The sequence below is a fragment of the Sturnira hondurensis genome, unplaced genomic scaffold (genome assembly GCF_014824575.4).
Source record: "Sturnira hondurensis isolate 20B ecotype Veracruz unplaced genomic scaffold, ASM1482457v3 Scaffold0007036, whole genome shotgun sequence".
In the NCBI taxonomy this organism is placed as follows: Eukaryota; Metazoa; Chordata; class Mammalia; order Chiroptera; family Phyllostomidae; genus Sturnira; species Sturnira hondurensis.
The window spans coordinates 1,124,647-1,151,933 of NW_028079667.1; the positions used below are offsets into that span (position 1 = coordinate 1,124,647).

The following is a 27,287-nucleotide window of genomic DNA, read 5'->3' on the forward strand; positions in this document are numbered from 1 at the left end:
TTACCTACTTGGGATCTAACTACTGTGGTAGCTCGGATTCCACTTGTGGATGAGAGGGAACCGCAGAATGAGAGGCCACCAGAGATGTCACAGCCCATCTAACTCCCAGATGAATCGAGTCATATGCTGCTGGGAACAGAGATGACAAGACCTCCCAGCTGAGCCCTGCCCAAACTGCAGAGTTGTGAGCAAATGAATGAATGTGCATTAACCTCTAAGTTTTAAGGTGGTTTGTTGCAGCATGATAGAAATCACAACACCATGTTTTGTTATTTACTAATTATTTTAATATTCCAAGGGCCTAAAAAAGAGTGGGCGTGACTCTAGGCCTTTCTTACTAGCCCTGGGGAATGGCTAGTGGCTATTCAACAGCATGTGGCTATGTGATCTCCTAGCAACCTGAGAGACCAGAAGGCACAACATTGAAAGGCTCAGAGGTTACACCAAGCCAGTGCGTGGCAACAATGGCAGACCAAAGGGGGCTATTCCAGCCTAGGGCATTAAACCTGATTGGCATGAACTGCAGACCCTGATAAATGGCACAGGTGCAATGTGGGGACTCTGGAAAACCCTTTTGCTGGGGGTGGAGTTGGGGCTAGGATGGGTGACGGGGCTAATGCTGGGGCTAGGGCTGGAACTGGAGCTGCGTCAAAGGCTGGGCCTGAGCTGGGTCTGCAGTGAGGGTGGGGTCAAGGGTGGGTATTGGATCTAGGCTGGAGCTTGAGCTAAAGGTGGGACTGGGCTGGACTTGGGTTTGAGACTGGGCCTGGGCCTAGGGATAAGCCTGGAGCTGGGTCAGGAGTTGGTTCATGGAGGCCAAGTCCCTAATTCTGAGCCTTGCCCTTGGTACACCTGGCAGTGTGGCCTGTGGGAGGCTGTGGGTTCCCACTGCACGGGTCCTGAACTATGCCCCTTCTTGTGCTCTGAGATCAGCATATAGATACATGGTCTGGTATGCTTGCTGGCCACGGTGGTGTGAGCAGCCTGGGGGGCTAGACCTTTGTGGATGGAGCCCCTCTGCCTTCACATGACTAGCTTCAGTGGTCTGGTAGGGGCCTCGGGCCCCAAGAATGAGAAGGTGAAGTGAGCAATGGCAATGCCGACCCCACAAGTACGCACTGCAGGAAGAGAGAAGGTGAAACCAAAAAGCTGTCCTCCTCATTTGCATAGCAGACTTGGGCTCCGGAATAAAACTGGAGTGGGATTTCTGCATACCAACTCTGGTTCCAGGGGTAGCTGAGTTCTTTCTAAGTTATGTGGAAAAGATTGGCCTGGAGCTGGGCATTTCCCACTCCCTCAAATGAGGCAACATTTTAATTAATAAAGAACTTTTTTCTTCCCCACCCATCTCTGTTTCATACCTGTATTTGATTATAGGTTGCCAAATCCCACTTTGTTTGATGACAGTTTTGGCAACACCCATGTGGGACAAAGTGGACCTCAGTCAGGTCCCAGCTGCCTCTGGCTGGTTGACCCAGAGAATGCAGCTGTGAGGATTTCCCAATCTCAAGGAATTTCCCTTTACCTCAGCTCAAGGTGCCAGTCACTGGGAACATCAAGATGGTGGAAGGAAACAGGTCTGGGGAGGAAAGGGATCCCAAGACCAGGTGAGTGTAGCCAGCATGCACACTAGGGGTTGGGCAGTGTGCTGTGTGGGTTCTGTTGGAGCCTGGCCTGTTACCCCTGCCATTCTGGCTACAGGCCATGTGGTTGCTTCACCACTCAGGCTATGCGTCACATGGGTGCTGTTCGGGTTTCTGCACAACTTGATTTGATGGGGATAGCTCCAGTTCTAAGGATCACAAGTTGGGGTCCAAGAAAGACCATTTAAACTCTCAACTGAGATCTGATGGGGATTGTTTGAGCTCTGGAGTCCATGAACTAGTGTCCAACAAGGACCAATCTGAGAACCATGAAGGGGGGGTCTCATTGAGGACTGCCCAAGTTCTGGGGAGCCACTGAAAAATCAGGTCTGGGAAGGAGACAGACTCTAAGTATGGGTGAGGGTCACTTAAACTTTGGGGGGGCACTGTTCAGGAGCCACTATTTGGTCCTCTGGCTTCCCATGCAGGTCCCCGGGAAGATTGCTTTCCTAGAAAATGGCAAGGAAGGAACTTAAGGCATATTGAGAACCTCAGGGACTTGAGAAACATGGGTACTGCAGGCAAAGCTGTATGGCAGTTGTGTGACTTGGCTTCTGTGCCCTGAAGGGCTGACTAAAGCTCAATCTAAAGATTACTCATATCAGTTTCAGAAAAACAAATTTATAGAGCCTTCATGATGAATTGCTGTTGTTATTGTGTTTATGCAAATAATCAGGAAAAGTTAAAAACTGAACCTAATGCAGTCCCTTTGATGACCATTGGGGTAATATTAAGGAAAAAAATACATTTCAAGAAAAATCATAATATTGAGTTGAGAAAATTGGACTCTAATATGGGAAACTGTCCTCAAAGTTTTGTTTTCACTTGAAAGCTGAACTGGATTCTGCATACCAATCTTACTGCAATACCTGATGACATCACCAGGGATGTTCAATTTACAGGCAAGAAGAATTTATGTAAGAAAAGAAGAAGAATTTATCAAATCGCCACTGTTTAACATCATTCCAACAAAGGTCTTACAACTGGACATCTTCTCAAAAGACAGTATTGCAGACTCAGAGACTGGTTTATGATTTATGGTGTGAATTAACCTTTGTGTCCTTCCTTCTGTTTTCATAGGGTATATGCCTACAACCTCATTTACATGGGTGTTTGTTTATACAGTATGGACCTCACTTTAGAAGCCCACCTGCATTGCTGCCTCCTAAGACTCAAGGGTTTGGCTAGACTAGATGGTCGAGTTGGTGAAGTATTGTGCTTTCAACTGAGTTTGCTTTAAACTGTTTTCCTTTTCTTCCCTATGATACAGACAAACAAAAACCCACAATTCTTTGGGGGTGGGATAATCTTAAAATATTCCCCTCTGCCTAAGTTAAGTTAAATATAGTGAACAAAAGAGCTTTGGACAGATGTGACATGCCTTGCACACCTTCCTCCAGGGAAGCCACTCCTTCTTAATCTGGGATATTGTAGAGTTAGTCTCTACCTTTGTCACTTAGTTATTATGGTTCTGATTATGCCTTCTAACCCTCTTTTCAAATTTGTCACTTCCAAAATACAAGGGGGCCAACTCTGCCATCCTTGTATTTTGGATGTCCAGCAATGTCATCCTTTGGACATTGCTTATGCTACTTCCCAGAGACAGCCAACTGACCTGGGCTTTGCAAAATCCTCCTCCCTTGTATGAAGGCTTCCCTCAATTCCCAATCCCCAGTTTTGTTCTCTGGACCCAGAGAAGGGTAGGACTACATCCTTAGGGTAGGACTACATCCTTAGGGTAGGACTACATCCTTAGCCAGCAGGAAGTAGCTACAGAAAAACAAGACCTTCCCCTATTTGCCTTTGTAAGATTACAAAGGTCCAGAAGTGTTAAAGGGAGGAATTGTAACAGGGAGACCTGGCAAGAACCTTGGGGAGCAGGGAAGGACCCTGGAGACACTGCAAAAGTATGCCTTCCCTAGAGTAGGGGAGGGGTTGGGAAATGCCAGAGGTGATGGAGAGGACTGAAGTTTCAGTGAGCGTGATAGATTTCCATACACCTGGGTAAAGGGTAAACAAACCAGCCCCACTGTGTGTGATGCTCTTCTCTGGAAACAGATGCTGTAGATGACTAGAAAACCTCCTACCATCTTCCAAATCATGGCAACAGGAGAAGGGGCAAAGACACTGTGCAACCTGAGGAGCATGATGACACTAGGCTGAATTGGCTGGGAATTAGGATCTTTCTGCCACATGTAGGACATTGGAACCAGGAAAGAAAATGAAGGGCAGGCAATGTCTTGCCCCTTTTTCCTTCTGCACCCCCTCACTCACCTGGTTGGGAGCCAGCTCATGGACAAAATTAATACATGGAACAAATATTGTGAGGATGCAAAATTCATGAAAATAGGTGCTTTTAAAAAAACTCATGCAACAAACACTAGAAATGAAGTACCAAGCTGGCAAAGACCAAATCTGTTTATCTTCCTTTGCCCAGCATCCCAAGTGTCTAGCATGGTTGGAACAGACAATAGCTATTCAGAGAGGATCTACAGTGTGCCGGACACAGTACTAGGAGCAAGACAGACATGGTCCTTACCTCAGTCTTATGGAGAAAATCCTACTTCCTCAAAGTAATTAAACTTGAATTTACAGTCAATCAAACTATATCAAAGCTATTATCAAAGATAGAAAAAACAACTGATCAGGCTCCTTATAATGATTATATTTGTACCTTTCTCCATTAACTGATTCCTATAACAACTTTGTGAGGTAGGAAGGCAAATTCACCCATCTCCATCTCACAGCTGAGATGACAATAGTACTCAGCAGTTACTGAGGGATTCTACATTGCCAGCCCTATGTTAAGTATTTTGCATTCCTTATCTCATTGACTCTCCCAACAACCCTATAGGCAGATACTATTATTTCCCCCATTTTCAGAGTAGGAAATCAATGAAGCTTGAAAACATTTAAGTAACTGTGCCCAGGAGAGCATAATTATTAAGTGGCAGGATAAGGACTCATCTGAGGTGGTGGGACTCCAGGGGTCTCCAACTGTGCACGGAGAAGGCAGCTGATCACACACAAGTGAAGATGCTGAAACTATTATCAGTCAGGGTACCTTTTATACCATCCACAAATTTAATAAATCCCCAAAGATGGAGCTTATTTTTCTCCAGAGAGTCTGAAAATGAGAAGACATCGTTACATGACTACAAAAATTAGTTTCCCATAACAGACAGAATTTAACTACTGTAATAATTTTGAGACAGGAGAATGCTTTCCTGCTATTTTCTCTGGGAGCCATGCTTTAATATTTAAATCAGAAACACTTCAGAAGTAGCGAGAAATTTTAGCAAAACCCAAACATTCTCACGTAATGCACATACACATGAGCATCTGCCTACCAGGACCAACTGGACAGTAATTTCCCTGCTGGATGTGGGTCAAGGCAAAAGAACAAAATTACATACAAGCTGCAATGGACTCTGGAAATCAGCTGGTGACTAGGATTCTCACCGGCAGAGGCTGTGATGCCCAGACAGTTCCAAGACCTCCAAGAAAATATTTCTTGCTAAAAGTCCTTCTCACCATTGGAATCACTCTATTCCTTTCCCTCTCTTCCCTCTTTCTTTCTCTTGCTATCTCTCCAGCCAGCTACTCTCTTCCTTTCTTCCCTTTGACAAACATTTTTTTGAAAAGGTAGTGAGCAAAACAGACATGGATAAGCTTAAGGTAAATCTCAGTGGAAAGATGAAAACATCTTCCCAGCAGATTAAAATAAAATTAAACCAAGGACTTGGTCCTCTCCCTTCCCTCTCAAGCCGGGGCGGGAGTTCCCTGGGGTGTTGGAGGATTGTATTGTGCAAGGACCCATTGTCTCAAAACTCTGGGCTTCTGGGGGCGGGGCGCCTGAGCTGCCAGCCACCCCTCCCCCGAAAACAGATCCGCAAGTGGCTATGTGGTCTCCTAGCAACCGGAAAGGCCAGAAAGCACAAAGACCACGCGCAGCTCTAACGGCGGAGCCGGTGCAACTATGGTGGACCGAAGGCCTAGTGCGCCGAACAGGGTTGGCAGAAACTGCAAGCCCTGGTAAAGGCCGCGGGTGACACGTGCGGGGCGCTTGAAACTTATTTTTGCTGGAACCGAGCTGGGGCGGGGGGCTGGGCTTACGCCTGGATCTGAGGCTAAAGCTGGGGCTGGCGCCCGAGCTGGCTCTAGGGCTAGATCTGGGGCTGGGCCTTGGTCTAAGGCTGGGCCTGGGGCTGGGGCTGGGGCTGGAGCTGGGGCTGGGGCTGGAGCTGGGGCTGGGACTGGGACTCATTCTGGGCCTGGACCTGGCTGGGCCTGGGCCTGCCTGGGGTTGGGGGGGCAGGTAGCCAAGCAGGGTTCGGCTGCAGTCCTGCCTGCCTTTCCTATTCAACGTCTCCAGCACCTAAATGACTATAACATAACCAGAGCTTGATACTGCTCAATGCGTAGGACAGTTTTTATTCTGTTTTCCTTGCTACCCCCAGGGGATTTAGATTCAAACACCTCTTCCAGGTGGGAAAGTGATCGCCATAGAGTCCTCTGTGGAGACTGGTTCCGCCTAGACACACAGTTCTTGTGGGGTTGGCCAACAAAGTGGATCCCTGCATCCCCTGTGAGGGGTTGGATGCACCTGGAGCCCTTGGCTACCCACTGGTGACTGGCACAAGCTGACCTTGTGTCTTGCATCCTGGGGGGGTTTGTTGCCATTTTCAATGACTAGTGTCACGGCCACAGGGCATGAGTCCGAGGCGTTTTGCCTTTGCTGATTGCTTGAGTTATATATGAGGAGGAATTTTGCTCTCTTGGAGGCTCGATGACGTGGTAAGGGTCCCCAAGTGTAGAATCAGAAGGGCTGAACTCGAAGGCCAGGGCTCCTCTTGCTTACAAGGTTACCTTAGGCAAGTTAGTTGCCCCTTCTGGGCTATGTTTTCTGAAGTGTAAAATGGAGATAAGAAGATTCAGTTTTACAGGATTGTTGTGAGGACCATCCATCATAGCACGTGAGAAGCAGTTACTGGCACATGGTATGTGTACATGGTGGCCATTGGGAGCTCTTTGGCTATCCCCTTTCATTTTCTAACTTGTCGTTTTGGAATAATTATAGACTGGAAATAAAATATGGACACTGAAGTTCTCTCACAGTGTTTCAAATAAGACCCTACTTGTCCTCCTTGATGGTTTTGGAGCAGGTTTGGGCTCTGGACACTGAATTTTGGAGGTTTTTGCACCAATAGAGCCTCGTGCATTCTTGACCTGTTGGGCTTTGGAGAAGTGGTAGACCCGTGTTTGACAGTGATGCGGAAGAAGTGGAGAATCAGTTTGTGGAATCCATTAAAGAGTGGAGATGTGCCCTAGGCCTGAACAAAATGATCTTGCTTGGATTTAACCTGTGCGGTATCTCGGCCGCTGCTTAGTCACTGTAGTACCCGTGAAGGGTTAATCATCTCATTTTAGTGGAGCCTTGGGGTTTCCCCAAGCCATGGACCTTGCTGATCAAGACAGAACAATCCCAGCTGGGATCAGGGCCTTGGGAGCAGTATTGACTCCCTGCAACCCTTTAGCTGAACTCAGGATCTCAGGGCCATTTGGTTTAAGTCTAATATAGCGTCTAAGGCCTGATTTCGAATGGGAGTATTCTTCAATGTTTGAAGATGATACTATGACAGAATACATGTCCCACTGTGATGTACAGACTCCAAATGGTGAGACAGCGTTAAAAAATGTGACTGTTCCTTCTGGATGGGCAAAAAGGCCAATGCTCCAGTGAACTGGACCCTGTGCAGTTTGGAACCAGTTGCAGTAAGTGGGCCCTGAAAGTGGGCCCTGACATCCCAGTTTCGGGAGTAAAGAAGACGAGAGAGGCCTTGCACGGACCAGTGATAATGTGCCCTGAACTAGGAGTATGACTAACTCAGCCTTTCCATATGAACCCCTCTTCCCCTACCTTTCCTCAAAAAAGCCTCCTTTCAGCCTCCTTTTCTTACCCCAATCCTTGTGGTCCATATAACTGGGCCTGTTGTCTTCCAAGTATAGAGAGTACCTGCCCAAGAGCAGGCTGACATTCCCCACCTTCATGCCCACAAAGCAGTTTGTGTTTCTGAGAAGCAGACTGGATGATTTCTGGTATGGGTGAATTCCTTGGGAAGGTACAATTACTCAGGGCTCTCAAAAGCACTCTGTTCCCCCGACAAGTCACCAAGTCCCCAGACCTCCCACCCCAAGGAGGCAGCACAGCTGCCCAAGGAAGTAGATCTGTGTTCCTAGCTCTTGCCAGCCCGGCAGGTACAGAAGATGCTCGTGGCGGACAGTGAAGCCCAGCTGACCCCACATCCCTTGGCCTGCCACCCAAGTCTGGGAGAAGATCTCCTGTCCTAGGGTTGTGGCAGGGCTTTCCCTGGGGCCTAGAAAATAACTCCTTAGATACCTGGGGAGTTCCCTCTAGGGAATGACATGCTTGTACAGAGGAGAGGCCGAGGAGTCTCCCCAGGGTGAGCGTTCCCACGGGGGTTGGAGCAGCTCCCTTTCTGCAGCATTTCCCTCGGCTCCCCACGAGGGTGCACAACTTAGGAAGGTCCAGCACACTGGAAACATTCGACTTCCCCGCTGAAGACACCCCACCAGTCTACTCTGCCTGTGATTTTCGCAGGGAGGAACACAGTGGGAAGGAACTGTTCCGTCTTGCTTATGTCACCCAGACCCGCTCTTAAGAGGTGTCAACAAATTCTTACTAACTGATGGGTATAAGGCGTATGCGAACCTGCAGACTCACAGGGAACGTTCACCAAACTGTCAGGCTCAGGTTGGGCCGAAGCTCCGTTATGTCACCACGGTCCCAGGCATCTTTCAGTTCCATAATCCCCACCATACGTCTCTAGTTCTGTATCTCAAAATGGCTTCCATGCGTCCAGGCACAGTCTTCCCAGCAAGAAGGGGGAAGGGGCAAAGGTTAAAGGGTACATGTCAGCTGACTGTCTTTTCATTAGGCAAATACAGTTGACCCTCCAATAGGGCCAAACTGCACAGGTCCGCTTATAGGGGGATTTTTCGAGATATACAGTTGGCCCGTCCTCGCGATGGGTTTCACTTACCCAGGTTCAACCAACCAAATACAGAAGACAGAATCCCAACAACAGACACAGGATTCCCAACTGCAGATTCCCAACCACAGATCTAAAATACCGTTTTTGAACTCAGTTGGCTGAATGCACAGATGCTAAGGGCCCACTATAGAGTCAAAATTTCTACCTTGTTTTTTGACTCTGCGGAGGTTGGCATCCTTGACCCTCACAGTGTTCAGGTGTCTTCTGCGATAGCTTTCCCAGTAAGCAATTCATTCATCTCACCACTCCAAGATGTTAGAAAGTCTAGAAAATTGAGGTTCTTGATTGGGTATTGCAATGTTGAACTTAATACAGAACATAATTATTACATTTAAGGGAAAAGAGCAGAATGATACTGGGCAAAAAACGAGCAGTGCTTTCTCGCCTCCCCGCCCCCGCCCAAGAGCGGGACAGTTGTTCAGAGACATGAACACTTCTGCAAAGTCCCCCAGTGGCCCCTTCTCACTCGAGTTAAGTCCTTGCTGTTGTCTGAAAGGCCCTCCTTGCTTGCTCTCCACCCCACCCCTCTTGTGCTCCCTCTCCATCCTCACTGCCCACTCCTCTGCTCTCACCCGCCACAGCCGCTGTGATCGCCTGCCTGCCTGCCCTGTGAACATTAAAGGCATTCCGGTGCAGCTCCCTGTTCCTGTGTCTGGGTCACTTGCCCCCCAAGTCTGCCTGGCTCACTCCTTCACTTTCTTCAGATCTTGGCTGGAATGTCTCCTACTTTGAGAGACTGTACATAATAACATTTCCTTTCCACCCTCATTCTCTATCCCTTACCATGATCTGTATTTTTCAGCATAGCGCTTGTCACCACTGGGCTTCTCACTAGACTAAAAGCTCCATAGGGCAGGGTCTCTGTGTCTTTCACTGTGTACCACCGATACAGCACGAATGGTAGACACTCGAAATATGCTCATGTGCAATGAACCAGGAAAGAAATAATCAGGGCCAGAGACGTCTGTGGGAGGGACAATTGGAATTCAAACCAACTATTTTCCACCCAGGGCTTCCCTGCACTGCCTCCTGCAGGTCAGAAGTTGAGTCCGTGACAGAGAGATTGTTTGCACATTCCCTCAGATGGCACGTGGGATGGTGGGACTTATTCCATATTTGACCTCCCAGCCAGGTGTGTTAGCTTTTTCCTGAGGCTAGACCTTTTTAGTGGTGCTACAATTACCAGCAGCAGCTCTAGATTTAAATTCTACCCAGAAAAAGGACAGGTGTTTTTGCATATCTCAGAAAAAATTCCATAGCTTAATTCCTGTGAGTCCCACTTGGTTTATGTGCCTGTTCCTACACCAGTTGCTGATTCAGGTCCTGATAGGACTGGCCTGCCCGTGGACTGAGAATGGGGTCAGGCCGCTTTAGACCATGAGGACTGAGGGTGGATGGGAAGGTGGGTTGCCAAAGAAAAATCTCGATGCTGGCATTTGTAGGAGGAAGAATGGATGCTGGGCAGCCAACAATGACATAAATCTTTTAGAAGCACTCGGTGGAGCAGCTGGGGACCAGGGCAGACCCAGAGGTATCTAGATGAAATGGAAATTCAGTTCAAAGGCTGCCTACCTAATGTCTGGGTGATGGGAGTTCACCCATAGCACCCAGCCCAGGTTCTACCCAGAAACCGACGAATGCATTGACTGACCGCAAAGGAAAAGCAATGGGGCAAGATGACCTGTTTTGTGGTAGAATCAAGGCGCCCCAGGTTTCAGCACATTTTCCTGCCATCCAAAACTTTCCTGTTGGTAGCTCTTACTAAAGGTGCTAGAAGTGCTGAATCCTGACAGGAAACTGGAAGAGACTCGGGCTCGCTGTGAGAGCATCGGGGGAATAAATGAGGGAATGTGTAAAACATTATAAAAACCATTCTGCAGACCGGCTGGGACTGTGAATTCTATTCTAAACCTCTCGGATCAGCTGGGACTGTGAATTCCATTCTAAACCCCTCAGTTCACTCCTGGCACCTGAAAAACATTTTACGAGTTCACTTCTCGAAGCGTCTCATCTTTAGAATAATTTAGAAAAGCAAGAGTAACTAAGTTCCTGAGGAGGATGGAAAGGACCCTGGAATCCTGCTCTAAATAGTGGGTTTGTGTATTCAGTTTTTGTTGTTTAATTAATGGGTGTGAATCATCTAGCAATGGGGCAGACGTGCGTGTGAGCACGACTCTGAGAGCTGCTGGGGAGGAGGGAAACTGCGGGAAACCTGGCTGCTCGGCCCACAGTGGCTCTAATTATTGATGGCAGAAGCACTTTTATTCACATGATTGAGACCAGTAGTTGGTTGTAAAGATAAAACAACAACAAACCAAAAAGTTTAACGGAGGAACTTGTAAGAGATGACACTTAAGTTGTTAAAACATCTTATTTTACCCTGGAACATAACTGTACATTCACATGCTTGTCTTTTAAAAGCTTTTTTTGAGTATGGATCTGCTGCTTGGAGCTTCAAGTCATCTTTTGTACATGAATCGCACTAGTAATGACACCTTTGTTGAATCTTTTCAAAGCACTAATATTCATTTTCATAGAAGCAGCTCTCTTTTGTACTACACTCTGGGCTTCTCGGCTCATATAATATTGAAAATGTCAATGCAATGAGATGGTAGTATAGTCAACAGAAATAGATTTGGGATGTGCATTTAGCTTTTGAAATGAAATGGTGTCACTGGTAGGGGCTGAGGAGTGTGAGTGTGACAGAGAGACACACAAGCCCGTCCGCAGCACCCAGACCACTTGCAGGGCCCCAGAGCCACGGTCAGGGCGTTGGGAAGGGGCTCTGCCACACGTCGCCAGTCACGCGAGTGGCCCCATGGAGGTGGAGTGAGAGAGGACCCACTGTACTAAATTGAACGTGTGAGGGAGCAACACAAGGTGACAGGAACTCCACTGCCCTGGTCCCTGAGTGTAACCCCCTGGTAAATTTGGGAGAACAACTGAGCACGCTCATCTCAGCTCTGCCTTTCTTTCACTGGGAAATGAGATAGACCACTTGAAGCATGAGTCCTCCTCTGTTTCTCCCTTCTCAAGGGAAGTCCACCCTGGTCCACGCTGCTGGGGCCAGGGTTAGACAGTCTGCCTATTTCTGGGTTTCAGTGACAAAGTCTTGGACCTAAACCCATGTCCTCCAATGTGGTCGATGTCAGTAACAAAGGTGGTGCGTTGGTTTCATCTTTGACTTTTGTGTTATTTTTCAAGATGCTTGGAACCTGTGTAGGGACGAGGGAGGAGTGTTATATGAAGAGATCTCCTTGGAGATTCCAGCAGTGTGGGTCGGTGTGGCCCTGGGAGCATCTTTAACTTCTTCACCCTGAGTGAACCATGAGCTAGTTATGATGACATGTGAATTTATCTCAGTTCTTAAAAAGAAGCCCTTGAAGAGAGTTTAACTCGGGGTGAAAGATGGCTGCGTTTGATATGATGAGATTTATATTTTGAAATTATCATTTTGACTGCAAGTTTAGAGAATGGGTTATGGATCGGGGGGGTTGGGGTCATAAGAGAAGATTCGCAGACACCAGCGAGGAGTCTTTGCAGCAGTCCAGATGAGAAGACAGAGTTGACTTCTATCAGACTTGTGAACGGGCTGGAGAGTAGGGATGAGGGGCAGAGGGGTCAAGGATGTCTCCTCCTTGTCCAGGTTGTCTGAGGCTTTGCGCAGTAATTGGCACTTTTACCAGGCTCGTGTCCACATGTCTTAATAAATGGTGCTCATAATCTTAAAAATCACCTTATTATGATGGTAATATGCTATGTAAGTGTTAATTGTTGTCACTAATCATGATATGTGTGTCTTTATGCTATTGATAATAGTAATGAAATCTTTGAAAAGTTAAAACAATAAGTGCGAGCTTGCAAGAAACTGTTGGAAGTACTTGTTTTATGATCTCTTTTCTCCCAAGATACTCTGAATTCCTCTTGCATCCATGGTGGCTCATGTTGCAATTGTTTCATGATTCCATTTTGTTTAGTCCCAAGAGGATTTCTCTGACACCTCAAGGGACATGGCTTTATGAAAAGAAGAAGACAAATGGAATGGATTCACTCCACGAAGACGGCTCACCTCTCTATGAAAATGCACGCAGAGCAGTCAATGACTTCTGCCAGTGGACTGGTGATACTGTAAGTTAGTAGTAATACAACTTTCAGAGTCAAGCTCAAAGTTACTTTCATAAAAAAAACAACAACAGCATTTGTATATAATCTAAGTCAAATAACCAAAGTCGTAAAGGAATCTTTCTGATTCTCCCACCATTTATAATACAAGTGTTTCTTGTAGATGAAATTTCTGGAAAGTTTTTAAGTTTGCAGACAATTTGAATGTTTATTATTTATATTTCACTTCATTGTGGTTGTCTCATCGTTTTTTTGAGTGACTATCTTTTTTTCTTCCCAGCTTTACTGAAATGTAGTTGACATACAACATTGTGTAGTTTAAGATGTACAATGTGATGACTTGATGCACAGATATTTTGCAAGATGATTATTACAGTAGTGTCAGTTACTACATTCGTCCCTTCACATAACCACCTGTGTGTGTGTGTGTGTGTGTGTGTGTGTGCGTGTGGCGGGAATATTTAAGATCTACTCAGCAACTTTCAAGTTTGTGATGCACTGTGGTTAACCACGGCCACTATGCCGGACATTGGATCTCCAGAATGTATCCATCTTACAAATGGAGTTACGACCCTTTGGCCAACATCTTCCCATCACCCCCACCCTGTTGTGTCATATTTTAATTTTCAATTTCAATGTCAAGATCTTCTTCACCCTCTTTCCTTCACTCCTTGAACTCATTTAGCTCAGTTATATTCATCTGGTGGTTATGGTTGACTGCAACCTTTACCAAAAGTTTTTCTGATATAAAGAGAGTTTTGACCCTGTTACCAACACCGTTTTCCTTGCTTTCCTTCCAAGAACCTATTTAGTTATATTCCTGTTCTCAGGTCCCTGTAGATGTTGAGATTTCTGATGCTTTTCCTGTATTTAAGGCCTTATAGGATTTGCAAGCTCCCTTTTTTGAGTGCATGAGTCCATTCTGGCCAAAGTAATATGTAGGATCACTCACTGGCAAGTGACTGAAATTTAATTTTGACTGGATTAGGGAAGAAAAGGGGGCCATCCAGAGGTATTAGTAGCTGCAGGCCCAACTGCATCAAGGTGCTAACACATTTTTAGCTGCTCTCCCCATCTCTTGGATGCTCTCCTCTATCTGACTCTGTTTTCCAGCAGTCTTTCCCCAAGAGATGAAAAAGTAGCCATCTTACCATGTAGCAATTTAAGTGGGAAAAGAGCAACCCCTCTTTAAAAGGAAAAAGTCTAGGGCTTAGTCTCCTTGGGTCACATGCCTTGTGCCTAATTATTCACAATGAGTAGGGAAATGAAATATGCTCATTGGCCAAATCAGGTCTCTTGTCTAATCCCAAAGCCAGGAGGTGGGCGTGTCCAGCCCAGCTGCAGCAGATGAGGGGGAGTGGGAGAAGCAGGCCTCCTCCTGCAGGGTGACTGGGGCAGGGCTGCTGGCTAAGGCAGGTGATGCATACCCTCCCCGTTGCCTGACCCACTGCTTGTCCTTAATCTGGAGGAAGTGGATTACCTGAATCCCATCCCTTCCACTTCTCCCTTTCCTACCACCAAAGACTATAAATCTAGGCAGGAAATTTAGGAACTGTAGGTTAAAATTTAGCTGCCCTGGTGACCAGCCTTATTTTCAGTCCTTTATGATCAAAGTACCATCTTTACCTCAGCTATGCTACCTAGGTCCCTATCACGTCACCCAGAGGTATTTTCTCCAGAGCATTAGCTTATTACTCCCCTTCCATGCTGTTTATTTTTCACTAATTGATTCTGCTTGCTCTATTTCTGCTTTGTTATTATTTTAGCCTAGTTTTGACTCTACTCCTTCCATTATGTCCCCAACTCTGTTTCATGACTCCTCTCCATAAATATCACTTCAACATCAGTGTCAGTTGCTAATGGCTTCCTTCTCTCTGTGTTCCCCAGTTTATATATCCCAAAGTGGACTTGTGTTGAATCTGTAGAGGAGGAAAATACAATTTCTCTTCTACTGTTCTCAGTCCTCTCTAGTGCTTGCTCATATATCAAAGTTCAGATTAATGAGAGAAAAGTAAGCTGAAGTTTATTAACATGCATGCACCATCCATATATGGGAAATACCCAGAGAAAATGAGTAGCTCTCCCGGGTGGCTTAGAATTCAGGCTTTAATATCATCTTCAGCCAAAGACAAAAAGAAAAACATGTGTGGGGAGCCAGCTATAAGGAGGAGGGCAGGAAAACTAGGTAAACAAACAAACGATTTGCTCTGCAGATTGGAGCAGGTGCTTTCTCCATTGATAAGCATTTCTTATGATTTAGAGTCTTCCTCCTCTCCCTGGTACACCCTTATTAGAAACAGACACCCTGATGAATGGAGATTATTCTCTTACCAAAGGGTAACTTACGCCCAGTTTCCAGAGCTTTTCCTGTTTTCTCTGCTGTTGTTTCTCAAAACCATCAACTCAAAATGATTCTTATGCCAGAGGCATATTTTGGAGTGGCATGTTCTGCTACCCTTCAAGTCCAGACTATTTTTTAGCGGTCAGAGGTCAAGGGTCGGCCTACAGATCAGCTGCTTTTACTGTGCAGCTCCACACTCCACTCCCACTGGTTGTGGTTGGGGGAAGGGAGCGGAGGGCATTGTTCTGTGCACAAATTACTGTTGACTAAGACCACCTTCTCCAGCAGGAGCCCTGAATGGGGCGGCTTCCCCTATAAGAGTCAGCAAGCAGAACAAACACATTTCTAGATATGGCTGGAAAATACTTCTAGGGATGTCACTGCTAGAAAGCGTTGGAGAAGTTTGCTTTTGGACAGACTGAATTTTCCCCTGCCCCACGCTTTTCCTCAGGGACTCACTGCTCCTTGCAGGTCCTATATTGTCTTTTAAGGCACTGACAAAGGCCCCCATACCCTAAATACAGTTGACCCTTGAACAAGATGGTTTGAACTGTGCTGCCCCACCTGTACATAATTTTTAAAAATAAATGTTCATACTGTTTTCATTCGTGGTTGGGAGTCCAGGTGTGGAGGGCCGACTGTATGCATTGTTCTACACCACTTTATACAAGGAACTTGAGCATTGCTGGGGGGTGGGGGGTGGCATAGGGGGTCCTGGAACCAACCCTCCTACCAGGCCCGTCCTTCAGATACCAAGGGCAGTTAAATTTTGGGGGAGTCAAGAATTATACAAGATTTTTGACTGCGCTGGAGGCCAGCACCCTTAAGCAACAGCCCCCCAACCCCCCTCCTGTTGTTCAAGGGTCAGCTGAACTTCTGATCTCCAGTGAATGCTGACTGAACCTTTCTTACTTCTCCAAACTACCGCTTCTCCAGCCACGGTCAAATACCTCCCTTAGATTAAAGGAGAAAGCAAGAAACACTCACCGTTTGTCCTTGACTTAGGCAGTATGATATTTTTCCAGGCAAGCTTGAAGATTGATGAAGAGTTTGTGATGAAACAATTTCACCTTGACTGTCAGAGCAAACCAAGCTGTTATGAGCTCAGCATGATGACGCTCGACCAGCTCCCTCTGGAATTAAAGAAGAGTGTAGGGCTCAATAAATGGCGGGAAGCAGAACTTTTCAAGGAACGAGAGCAGAAACTTGAGGTAAAGGGGAGAAGACCGAAAATCAAAGAAAGTGAAGTTGTATTAAAGTCTGAAATGTCCTTGGATTCTGGTACTACGAGGGGCACCAGTCTTTTTCAGTTGAATTCTTGACTGTTCTTTATGTTTAACATTTGTTTAATGAGTGAATATTTCATACACATAATAAAGATCATCTCTTTATGTGTTTTACAGCGTATGTTGAAATTCTAATAGTCAGTGGAAATACGTGTGAACATCTATTGTTGCGACAGTAAAAGGCTGCAGTTGACAATTGTGAGCACTGTTCACTTTATATCTAGAGAATTCTTGGATTTTTAGGGTTGCCTAACTGATGACCGACCATCATTTCTGGTCGCACACTTGCTGGATCATCAACACCCTGCCCAGTTCCCCATTCCTAATTTCCTGTGAATGTAGAACAAGCTGACAGAAAGGGGAAATAACGTGCTATCTTCCAAAGGAAAGTACTGTGGGCCCCTAAGCACTTTTCCACTTTTTTACACAGCGTGTTCTTGCAAGCATACGCACAAGTCGAGTGTGCCCGTCCAACAGACTTAAGTGCCTAAATGAGAGTTGGGGATAGGGGTGGAGAGATAGTTCCTTTCTCTGAAAGTGAAAAACAATATGTAATCTCTAATTACCCTCTTGACTTTACACATAATCTTTGATACTAGATTTCCAATATTTTGGACATACTTACCTTGTCTTTCACAATCCAGCACAATTGTTAGTTTTTTACATATGTGATTTTCTATCCCTGGCTGTGTTGTATAAGGTTTATGAAAAGTGTGCATTCATCACTAACATCAGCTCTTTTAAATTTTCTATTTTCCTCTCATTTTTCTGAAGGGTAAAATGCAAACTGATGATGGACAGAAAAATTATGTCCATCCCACGTGGGGCCTGAGTCATTGCTTGTCCTGAGGCTGGGCTGGATGAAATTGCTCAGTCCTTGTACTTACAAATAATTGCACAAACGCTTTATAAAAACACTGTGGTTATTGCTGAAATTGGACTTTTGACTGGCAGATGGAGGTCACTGTGCAAAAGTTCAAAATATGTATTTCCACATGGCTCTTCTGCCTGAAGGACTTCCTTTGATACTTCTTTTAGAGAAGATCTGCGGGTGGTGAATTCTTTTTGCTTCTGTCTGTCTAAAAATATCCATATTCTGCCTTCATTTTTAAAGATCATTTCATGGTTACATAATCCTAGGTTTGTTTGTTTGTTTTCAGAACTTTAAATGTGTTGCTTCACTGTCATTTTGGTTGTGTTGTTTATGATGAGAAACCTGTCATCTTTGTTTTTCTGGATATGTTTTATTCCTTGGCTCTTTCTAACATCTCTTTTCACTGGTGTTCAGTAATATTATTATTACACATGTTGGTGTGTATTTATTCATGGTTTTGTGCTCGGTCGGGGTTTGCTAGATCTCTCTCATCCACGGGTTTATAGTTACCATCAAATTTGGAAAGATTTGACAATTATTTCTTTAAATATTTTTAAAGACAAATGTTTTGGTCTCTCAAGCCCACTCCCAGGACTGTAATTACATGTAATTTGGCTTCATAGAGTCATCTCACAGCTCATTGCTGCTCTGTTCAGTTTTTTATTCTTTTTCCTGTCTATTTCTATTGCCATCTCTTTCAATTCTCTAACGTGTTTTCCCTGCAATATCTGTTCTGCTGTGCATCCCATCCAATGTATTTTTCATCCCATACATTATAACCTTCATCTTAAGAAGTTCAACTTGAGTTTTTTTGAAAGCATACCTTCTGTGTCTCTACTTAATCTTTTGAACATACAGAATATAATTATAACTCTTTTGATGTTCTAGTCTACTGAATCTAACATCTGAATTGGTTCTAAGTGAGTTGCCATTAACTGATTTATTTCCTCATTGTGGACCATGTTTTCTTGCCTGTCTGCGTGCATGGACACTGTCCCTCTTACCTCATTGGGGACTGTGTATTTTTGTGTTCTTCTAGACTGGAGTTTTGTTCTGGGATATAGTTAGTTACTTGGAAAAGTTCGATCTTTCTGGGTCTTGCATTTAAGATCTGCTGAGGAGAACCAAAGTAACATTCAGTCTAGGGCTGATGCCCTGCTGCTGAGGCAGGATGGTTCTGTGTGTTCTACCCAGAGTCCTGTGAATCATTAGACTTCTCAGGAGAGAATGGGCATTGTCCCGGGCCCTGTGTACATGCTGGACCCTGTTCCCTCTGATCCGTTCAGTTGCCTTTTTCTGGGGCCTCTGGTAGTTTCCTCCCACACATGCACAGAGAGAGAGACTGTAAACCTCCAGGATTGCCTTTCTGTGCATCTCTGAGCTGCAAACTTGAGTTGTTTTAATCTTCCTGGATTTTCAGTTCTGTCTCCTCAACTCACAGAGTCCTCTAGGCTCCTCCTGGGCTCCTCACTTTGTCCAGACAGTAAGCTGTGGCCATTGTGGGGTTTATCCTGTTGGTTTCCTGTCTCTGGAGCATCACTGCCTTTTGTTATTCAATGTTCAGTTCTTTAAAATAATTTCTTTCTATATACTGTTTTTTTTTCTGGTTTTTGGTTGTTGCTGGTGTGAACGTAAATCTATTTACCTTGTTCCACCCGTGGAAGTGCCCATGTTTATTTTTTTATAAGCTCTCATGCTCTCAGGCCTGCTACACTCTTTTCTTTGGTGTTCTTTAAGACTCTGAGCTTTCCATTTTTAGCTTTTTGAGGAAACTCCATAATGTTCTCCACAGTGGCTGCACCAGTCTGCATTCTCACCAATAGTGCAATAGGGTTCCCTTTTCTCCCCATCCTCGCCAGCACTTGTTGTTTGTTGATTTGTTAATGATGGCCATTTACACAGTGGAATGCTATGCAGCAGATAGAAAGAAGTAATTCCTACTTTTTCGTGACAGCACAGGATCAACAGGTAAATGATTAACTATAGTGAAATGATGCCATTGTTTGTACAGGATAGAGGAAATAATCGATTTCGCCAAGCACGGAGTGAGGTTAGGTGCACAATTAAGGCATCACAGAAGAAACTGTGTTTGTGCCGAGTCTTAAGAGAATACCAGCCACCCCAAATATAACAGATTCCAGACTCGAGTTCTTCAGTAGGGTAGTGGTATAGATTCAATTTTGCTTCCTTCCTTTCCTTTTACTTCCCTTCCTTCCTTTAATTAAGTGGTTCTTAACTATGAGTAATTTCCCCCCACAACCCACTCCAGGATATTTGGCAATGTCTGGAGATGGCATTTTTGGTGATCCCGGTTTGGAGGGTGCTATGGGTGGCATTTGGGTGATCGAGGGCAGGGATGGTGCTAAACATCCTGTGATACATAGGACAGTCCCCTCCATCTCCTTAACTATTGCCAAAGTGAAGGAACCCAACTTCAATTCAACAAATACTTATTGAGCACATATTGCATCCTAAATATTGTTCTAGATGCCAGAGGATGTATGGGGAGAGGAGAGACAGACAAACAACCAGAACAGTATAGAACATGTCAAGTGGTGATATGTGCTATTAAGAAAAATGAGGCAGGGAAGGAAAATGAGGAGTGTTGTGAGTTGGTTATAATTTTTAAACTGGGTGGTCAAGGAAATATACTACTGAGAAAATTATGTGAATTATCTACGGGAGTAAATCATGTGTGTATCTTGAGGAAAAGCATATGGCAGGAGGAATAGTGAGTGCAAAGGCCCTGAGGCAAAAGCATGAAGGGAGTGCTCTAGAAATAGCAAGGTGGTCAGTATGCTTGGCAGGGAGGGATCACAATGCTCAATCCAGCTCTGCGAAGTGGGAGTTTCTTTCCCTTTGTTCCATCCTCTCTGTTTTAGATAGGTGTACCTGGATTGACCCTTGGATGCCCAACCCATTCTCCCTTGTGGTTTAAAGGGGAGGAGAGAGAAGGGCAGCATCTTTGTGTTTTTTTGTTTCTTTGTCCTTCCCAAGCATTAGACCCTCCCCGCATTGTGGTGAGACAATATGTGGGTATTGTATCCACAGTATCTGCCTATGAGCCAACTGAGGCCCTACTGAGGAATGGGAGACAGAACAAAATGACATCTATTTTCCTTCCTCTTTCTTCCCATTAGAGAGGCAAGAGAGAGCATTGGATAGCATTGTGATCAAAAGTAGTATGTATGAGGCTGAGCGCAGTGCTGGGTTACCATTTTAGTTAACCAAGTATTATTTAAGGTCATTACCCTTTCACGAAATACGTAATTTTAACATGATTTTTTGCTGCTTTAAATAATTCTTTCCTTTAATCTTCCCAATAATTCTATGGGGTGGTACTGCTAGCTTAGTTTACAGATGAAGTATTTAAGTAAGTTACCCATGGACTTCAATATCTTCTAAGTGGAGGAGGCTGGATTTGAGCCCATGTCTGTCTAAATTCAAAGACCATGCTTAACCACCTTGCTATTTTCTCAGTCTTGAATTTTTCATGTCACCTTTGTAAATCAAAGCATACTGAAACATCATGAAGTACTCTGGCAAGGATTAATCATAAATTCAAAATAAATGCTAGTGTTTTCATAAGCTAAATTTTTATCAAAACGACAGACCAAAAAAACTAATGAAATTGGGAATTATGTTATTTTCTATAGAATCCTGCCAAACCAAAGTACGTGAAGATGAGATACGGAGCATGGTATCTGGACCCCAAGCTGTGGAAAATGCAAAGAGCAGATGAACCTTTGGTTGACCCCAAGGTCTTACGTAAAGCTCAAGATGAGCTTTTAAAAAAGCAGCAGCAGGAACAGGTAGGTTTATATGCTGTGATTTGATCATCTGAGCTAAACATCATCACAGTGCCGCCGCGACCTCACATTGAAGCCCGAGTCTCTGGAGTAACACAGAGGCTCCCAAAAGTCTTAGAGCTTGCCTATTGAAACCAGCAATGAGAAAGCCATTCCCCATCAAATGGGGAATTTGTAATAACATATTACAAATATAATAAAACTTTCTCAATTAAATATCTTTAAAAAATAGTTCAAGACTATTGTTTTAAGGTGTCTAGATGTCCTCTTTTTATGTAAATACATTCTTAAAGACTGATTGTTAAAGACAAATAATTTTTCCAAAAGTAGTTTATTGACAGCAAAAGGTAGTAAAGATGCTTACCAAAATGAGAACGATCAGCTCATGAAAACCAAGTAATATTTAAATTTTGGAAATAATTTACAGTAAATTATTAAATTATTAAATAAATAAATTACAGTACAAGATTTCAGACACAGGAAGGGTTCAAAACAATGGAGTTCTTCTGTAATGGCTTTTATAAATCGCACTTTGTAGCACCTGAAGACGGAGCTGCCTGTGCACTGTAGGTGGTACCGCATGGCTATGGCCCCCCAGTTTGCAAGACACAGGTCCAATAGTGTGCTCGTAAGGAAGGGACAATGACTATAATGACATGACTGTCTTTCTGCTAACACATGAGTTTTGATGGTTATTGATTGGGTTTGTTTGGAGGATGAAATGATCTTAACCAAATTGCAATGATATAATCGTATACATTCAAATTTTAATTCAAATAAATGAAAGGGAAAACCAAATGAATGCTTAAATGTCCTGAACATAGTGGGGCTGGATCAAATCTTTTCTTAATTATTGTTGTTCAGTTACAGTTGTGCCCATTTCTCCCACAGTTTCTCTCCCCTGCCCCATCCAACCCCTGCTCCCAAAGACAGTCCCCTCCCCGTTGTCCTTGTCCATGGGTCCTTTGTACATATTCCCCCTTTTCCCCCCTCTCCCCTCTCTTCTGGTCCCTGTCAGTTTGTTCTTTATTTCCACATCTCTGGTTCTTTTTGCTCATTTGTTTCACTTATAGGTGAGGACATATGGTATTTGTCTTTCACTGCCTAGCTTATTTCACTTAACATAATATTCTCTAGTTGTATCCATGCTGTTGGGACAGGTAGGAGCTCCTCCTTTCTCTGCTGCATAGCATTCCATTGTGTAAATGTACCACAATTTTTTGATCCACTCATTTACTGATGGGCACTTATGCTGTTTCCAACACTTGTCTATTGTAAATAATGCTACTATGGACATTGGGGTGCATAGGTTCTTTTGAATAGGTGTTTTAGGATTCTTAGAGTATAATTCCAGCAGTAGAATTGCCAGATCAAAGGCAGTTCTATTTTTAGCATTTTGAGGAAATTCCATACTGTTTTCCACTGTGGCTACACCAGTCTGTGTTCCCACCAATAGTGCACTAGGGTTCCCTTTTCTCCACAAGCTTGCCAGCTCTTGTTTATTGATTTGGTTATGATGGCCATTCTGACCGTATGAAGTAGAATCTCATTGTGGTGTTAATTTGCATCTCTCTGATGGCTAGTGATGCCGAGCATCCTTTCATATGTCTCTGGGCTTTCTGTATGTCTTCCTTGGAGAAGTGTCTGTTCAGATCCTTTGCCCATTTTATAACTGAATTGTTTGTCTTCCCAGAGTGGAATCGTGTGAGTTTTTTATATATTTTGGAGATCAAACCCTTGTCTGAGCTATCATTGGCAAATATGTTTTACCATATGGTTGGTTCCCTTTTTATTTTGCTGATGTGTTCTTTAGCTTTGCAGAAGCTTTTTAATTTGATGAGATCCCATTTGTTTATTCTTTCTTTTATGTCCCTTGCCCCTGGGGACATATTGGTGAAAATATTGCTGCATGGAATATCTGAGATTTTCCTGCCTATGTTCTCTTCTGGGACTTTTATGGTGGCATGACTTATGTTTAAGTCTTTTATCCATCTTGGATTTATTTTTGTGTATGGTGTAAGTTGGTGGTCTAATTTCATGTTTTGTTTTTGGTTTTGCATGTAGTTATTCAGATCTCCAAATACCATTTATTGAAGAGGTTATTTTTACTCCATTTCATGCCCCTGTCCCTTTTCAAAGATTAATTGACCATAGAGACTTGGATTTATTTCTGGGCTCTCTTTTCTGTTTCATTGATCTATGTGTCTGTTCCTGTGCCAGTACCAGACTCTTTTGATTACAGTGGCCTAGTAGTATAGTTTGATATCAGGTATTTTGATCCCTCCTACTTTGTTGTTCTTTTTCAAAATTACTGAGGCCACTTGAAAAAAAGTGACCCCGAATACAAGGTCATTATTGGTTCCATATAAATTTTTGAAATATTTCTTCTATACCTGTGAAATTTGTCACTGGTTTTTCAAGTCTTTTTTTGATATCAAGTTTTTGGAGTTAAGATCTGAAAATTTTGAACACAGTGTTGAGCAGGAAAAACACTGCTGTTTCTTCCTTTGCCACTGTCAGGGATTCTGGTCACCAAATATCGGGACTTTTCCACACACACACCAAGAAATTCTCTGATTCTATGGACATTGGTGGGTGTCTCACACTTTAACTCCATTCTTTAATCCAATCTGGAGATTTAGTCACATCCCACAAGTTAAGGGCCCAGTCCCATGAGACCGCCCTTACTTCAGATGTCAGTCTCAAGTCCAGGTTGTCATCTGTGCTTCTGGCCAGCTGGCTCTATACATTGCAGATTCCCACAGCCCTCTCCCCAGGTTCAATAATCTGGTGGAGCAGCTCAGAGAACTCAGGAAAACCATTTGCTAACTAGGTTACTATTTTGTTAGAAAAGGGTACACTCAGGAGCAGCCACATGGAAGAGAATCATAGGGTAAAATAAGTGGGGAGGGGAGTGCATGGAACTTCTGTGCCCTCTGTCAGTGTGCCACACTCCCAGAACCTCCGCGAGTTTACCAACCTGGAAGCCCTTTGAAACTCATCCTCTTGGGGTTTTATTGAGGCTTCGTTACATAGGTATGATTGATTGTTGGCCATTGGGAGGCAGAGCTGAAAGTGTCAAGCCTCTCGTCACCTGACTGATTCTTCTGGCAACCACCCCCATCATGGGCTCCCCAAACATCACCTTTTTAACATAAACTCTTGTGTGCTTGAAAGGGGTTTGTTATAAATAACAAAAGACTCTCCTTTCACCTTTGTGGCTGTTAGCACTTAGGAAATGCCAAAGTTTTAGGAGCTCTGTGCCAGTTCTAGAATGAAGGTAACATTAGTTAATACAATTTTGTATGTTTCAAGTACAGAATTTGATAATACATCATCTGGATATTGCATGGTGTGTTTACCACACAAAGTCAGATCTCCTTCCATCACCATATATTTGACCTCCCCTTATACTTTATTATCCCTACCCTGCTTTCTTTTGTTTATCTTGTTTGTTCATTTATTGCTTTCAGTTTTATATGCCACATCTGAGTGAAATTATGTGGTTCTTCACCTCTTCTGTCTGGTTTATTTCAGTGAGCATGGTATTCTGAAGATCTAACCATGTTGTCAGAAATGGCAGTACTTCATCTTTTCTCGTGGCTGAGTAGTATTCCATTATGTGTATGGACCACATCTTTATCCAGTCATTTATCAAAGGACACTTGGGTTGTTTCCATGTCTTGGCCACTGTGAATAATGCTGCAATGAACCAAGGGGTACATGTTTCTTTGTAAATGATGTATATCATAGCATCACAATTGTTATTCTTAAATTATTTAGATTTCAGACATTTAGGTCAATAATTGTGTAATTGCTAAAATGTATGGCTTAGGTGTTTTTTTTCTACCTTGTCTTTCAGATCACTGATTCGACCCTCTGTTTCATCTAATCTACTGTTTATTCCTTCCAGTATGTTATTTATTTCAGATATTGCATTTTAAAAATTTTTGACAGTTCCTTTTTTATGGTTTCTATGTCTTTTTTCATGCTGTGGGGTATCCTTATAATCACTACTCTAAACTCTGTATCTGATAAATTGCTTGCCTCCAATTTATCTAGTTCTTCTAGATAATTCTCTTGTTCTTTTTGGGGGGCCTGGTTCTTTGTCTCTCCATTTTTGGCTGCCCTTTTGTGTTTGTTTCTATGTATTTGGTAGATCTGTGAAGACTCTGGTGCAGGCCTATGTCAGATGCTGTGACTGGCCCTGGACAACCTGTTTGGGGTATCAGCATTCCACAGCTTGTGGTTCCTCTGCTGGACCTGGCTGTGTGCACAGAGAACCAGGCTGTGCACCAAGGCTGGCCTCTACCAGCACCAGGCCCAGGGGAGGGTCAGCTAAAGTCTCAGAGCTCCCAGAGATCCGCCTTGGCCTGTAGGCTTTCTGGAGAAATGCAGTAGCTCTGCCCTCTGGACTTCCCGTCACCCCACCATGCATAGCTCATACCCTGCAAAAGAGTCAGCTGCATGGGCTGGGGTAAAGAGGTCTGAATAGAATCAGGGGGATGTCAGTAACTGAGTACAAACAAGCCAACAGCAATCAAGACTCAATCACAACAAAAAGGCTCACATGACCCACACAAAGGACATTCCTGGAGCACTTAGCTCAAGTGATCAAGGAGACTATGGTTCTGGGGTAAGGGCCATTCTCCTCACTTTCCTATGAACCTGACAGTGGCTCCCCATCGTGGAGGATCCTCTAGCCCCACCCTCCCAACTCCTGGTGGCCCCACCTTGCTGAACTCAGGCTCTCCAGGAGGGCTGGCAGAATCTGTTACAGACTGAGTTGTGTGGATCTGGGGTAGGTGTCTCTTCCTGCACTGTCCTCCAAGCCTGGCAGGTACCTACCCCTCATGGAAGATCCATTAGCCCCACACTCTCCACCAATGGCTGCCCTTCCCTGCTGAGCTCAAGGTCCCAACAGAATCTAGGACATACTGAGTTGTGTGGCTCTAGGATGGCACCATTTGTCCCTTGCATACCTGACTGGTGCAGAATTCTCCTTTCACACAGCCAAATCTTAGTATGTTCGGACTTGATAAACTATGCTGGCCTCACCCTGATGGCTCCCTGAGATCCCTGCACTACCACAAAGGTCTGTTGTCACCTGGTGGGTGGCAGCTGAACTTGATGTACTCTGGAGCTTTTGCTGAGTAGCCTCAGACCCACCCTGGCACCAAGTTTGAACCTGTATTAATCTGATAGACACCACTCGCTGCTACTGGGGGACTCATTGTGAACCTACTTCATGCAACTTGAGTACTGCCAGAAGCTATTTCAGTGACTGAGTCTAACAGGCAGCTGACAGGCAGAGGCAGGTTGAGGTGGATCTCAAAGTGCCTTGGACTTTTTGCTCCCGGGCTCACTGCTGATGGAAGCCAGCCTTGGTAAACAGCTTAGTCTTTCCCACGCACACCCAAGCCCAGAAGAGTTAACTACAAACTACAGATCACTTTGCTACCCAGGGACAGACACAGGCAGCATCTGACAATGACCTGCACCAGAGTCCCTCCCAAGAAGCCACAGAACCAACACACTCAGTTGCTAACTTCAAACAGTATTAGTGCAGTGCTCCACTAGTGGCATATCCAAAAGAAGATCTTGGCAGGCACCAGACCCTGCTGAGGCAAATTCTGTTTCATGTGGTCAGTACCTGCATAGCAGTTTGTATACTATGGTCAGGTTTGACCCTCATAGTCAGCCACCCTGTGGGTTGCCCTCATGTACGAACAAGCCAACAGCAATCAAGACTCAATCACAACAAAAAGGCTCACATGACCCACACAAGGGACATTCCTGGAGCACTTTACTCAGGTAATCAAGGAGACTGTGCCACTGGAATACACTAGAATACACTAGTGTATTCAAGAATACACTAGAAGGAATAAACAATAGGTCAGTGAAGCAGAGGATCTAATCAGTGATTTGGAAGACAAGGTAGCAGAAAACACCCAATCAAAAAATTGTTTTTTAAATAAGGAGAGTTTAAGAAACCTTTGGGACAACATGAAGCATAACAACATCTGCATCATGGGAATACCAGAAGGAGAGGAAAGTGAGCAAGAGATTGAGAACCTATTTGAAGAAATAATGACTGAAAACTTACCTAATCTAGTGAAAGAAAAAGACACATAAG

The 27,287-nt window shown here is 44.3% G+C and overlaps 1 protein-coding gene and 1 pseudogene across 3 annotated transcripts in view; both read left to right on the forward strand.

Moving 5' to 3' along the window:
- Positions 1-443: 443 nt before the first annotated feature.
- The window catches only part of FAM47E (family with sequence similarity 47 member E), a 33,716-nt gene continuing 6,872 nt past the window's right edge, over positions 444-27,287 (forward strand). Inside the window, exons 1-5 of one of the 3 annotated variants that reach the window (XM_037050984.1) lie at positions 444-545; positions 1,378-1,607; positions 12,697-12,847; positions 16,208-16,393; positions 20,999-21,154. In XM_037050984.1, the coding sequence (XP_036906879.1) occupies positions 1,561-1,607; positions 12,697-12,847; positions 16,208-16,393; positions 20,999-21,154 (540 nt within the window). In that variant the 5' untranslated portion in view covers positions 444-545; positions 1,378-1,560. Of the gene's footprint in view, positions 546-1,377; positions 1,608-5,537; positions 5,679-12,696; positions 12,848-16,207; positions 16,394-20,998; positions 21,155-27,287 lie in introns of those variants that run through there. The other 2 variants (XM_037050981.1, XM_037050983.1) reach the window with 2 other exon arrangements.
- LOC118990427 (1-acylglycerol-3-phosphate O-acyltransferase ABHD5-like) lies at positions 6,061-8,558 on the forward strand (annotated as a pseudogene).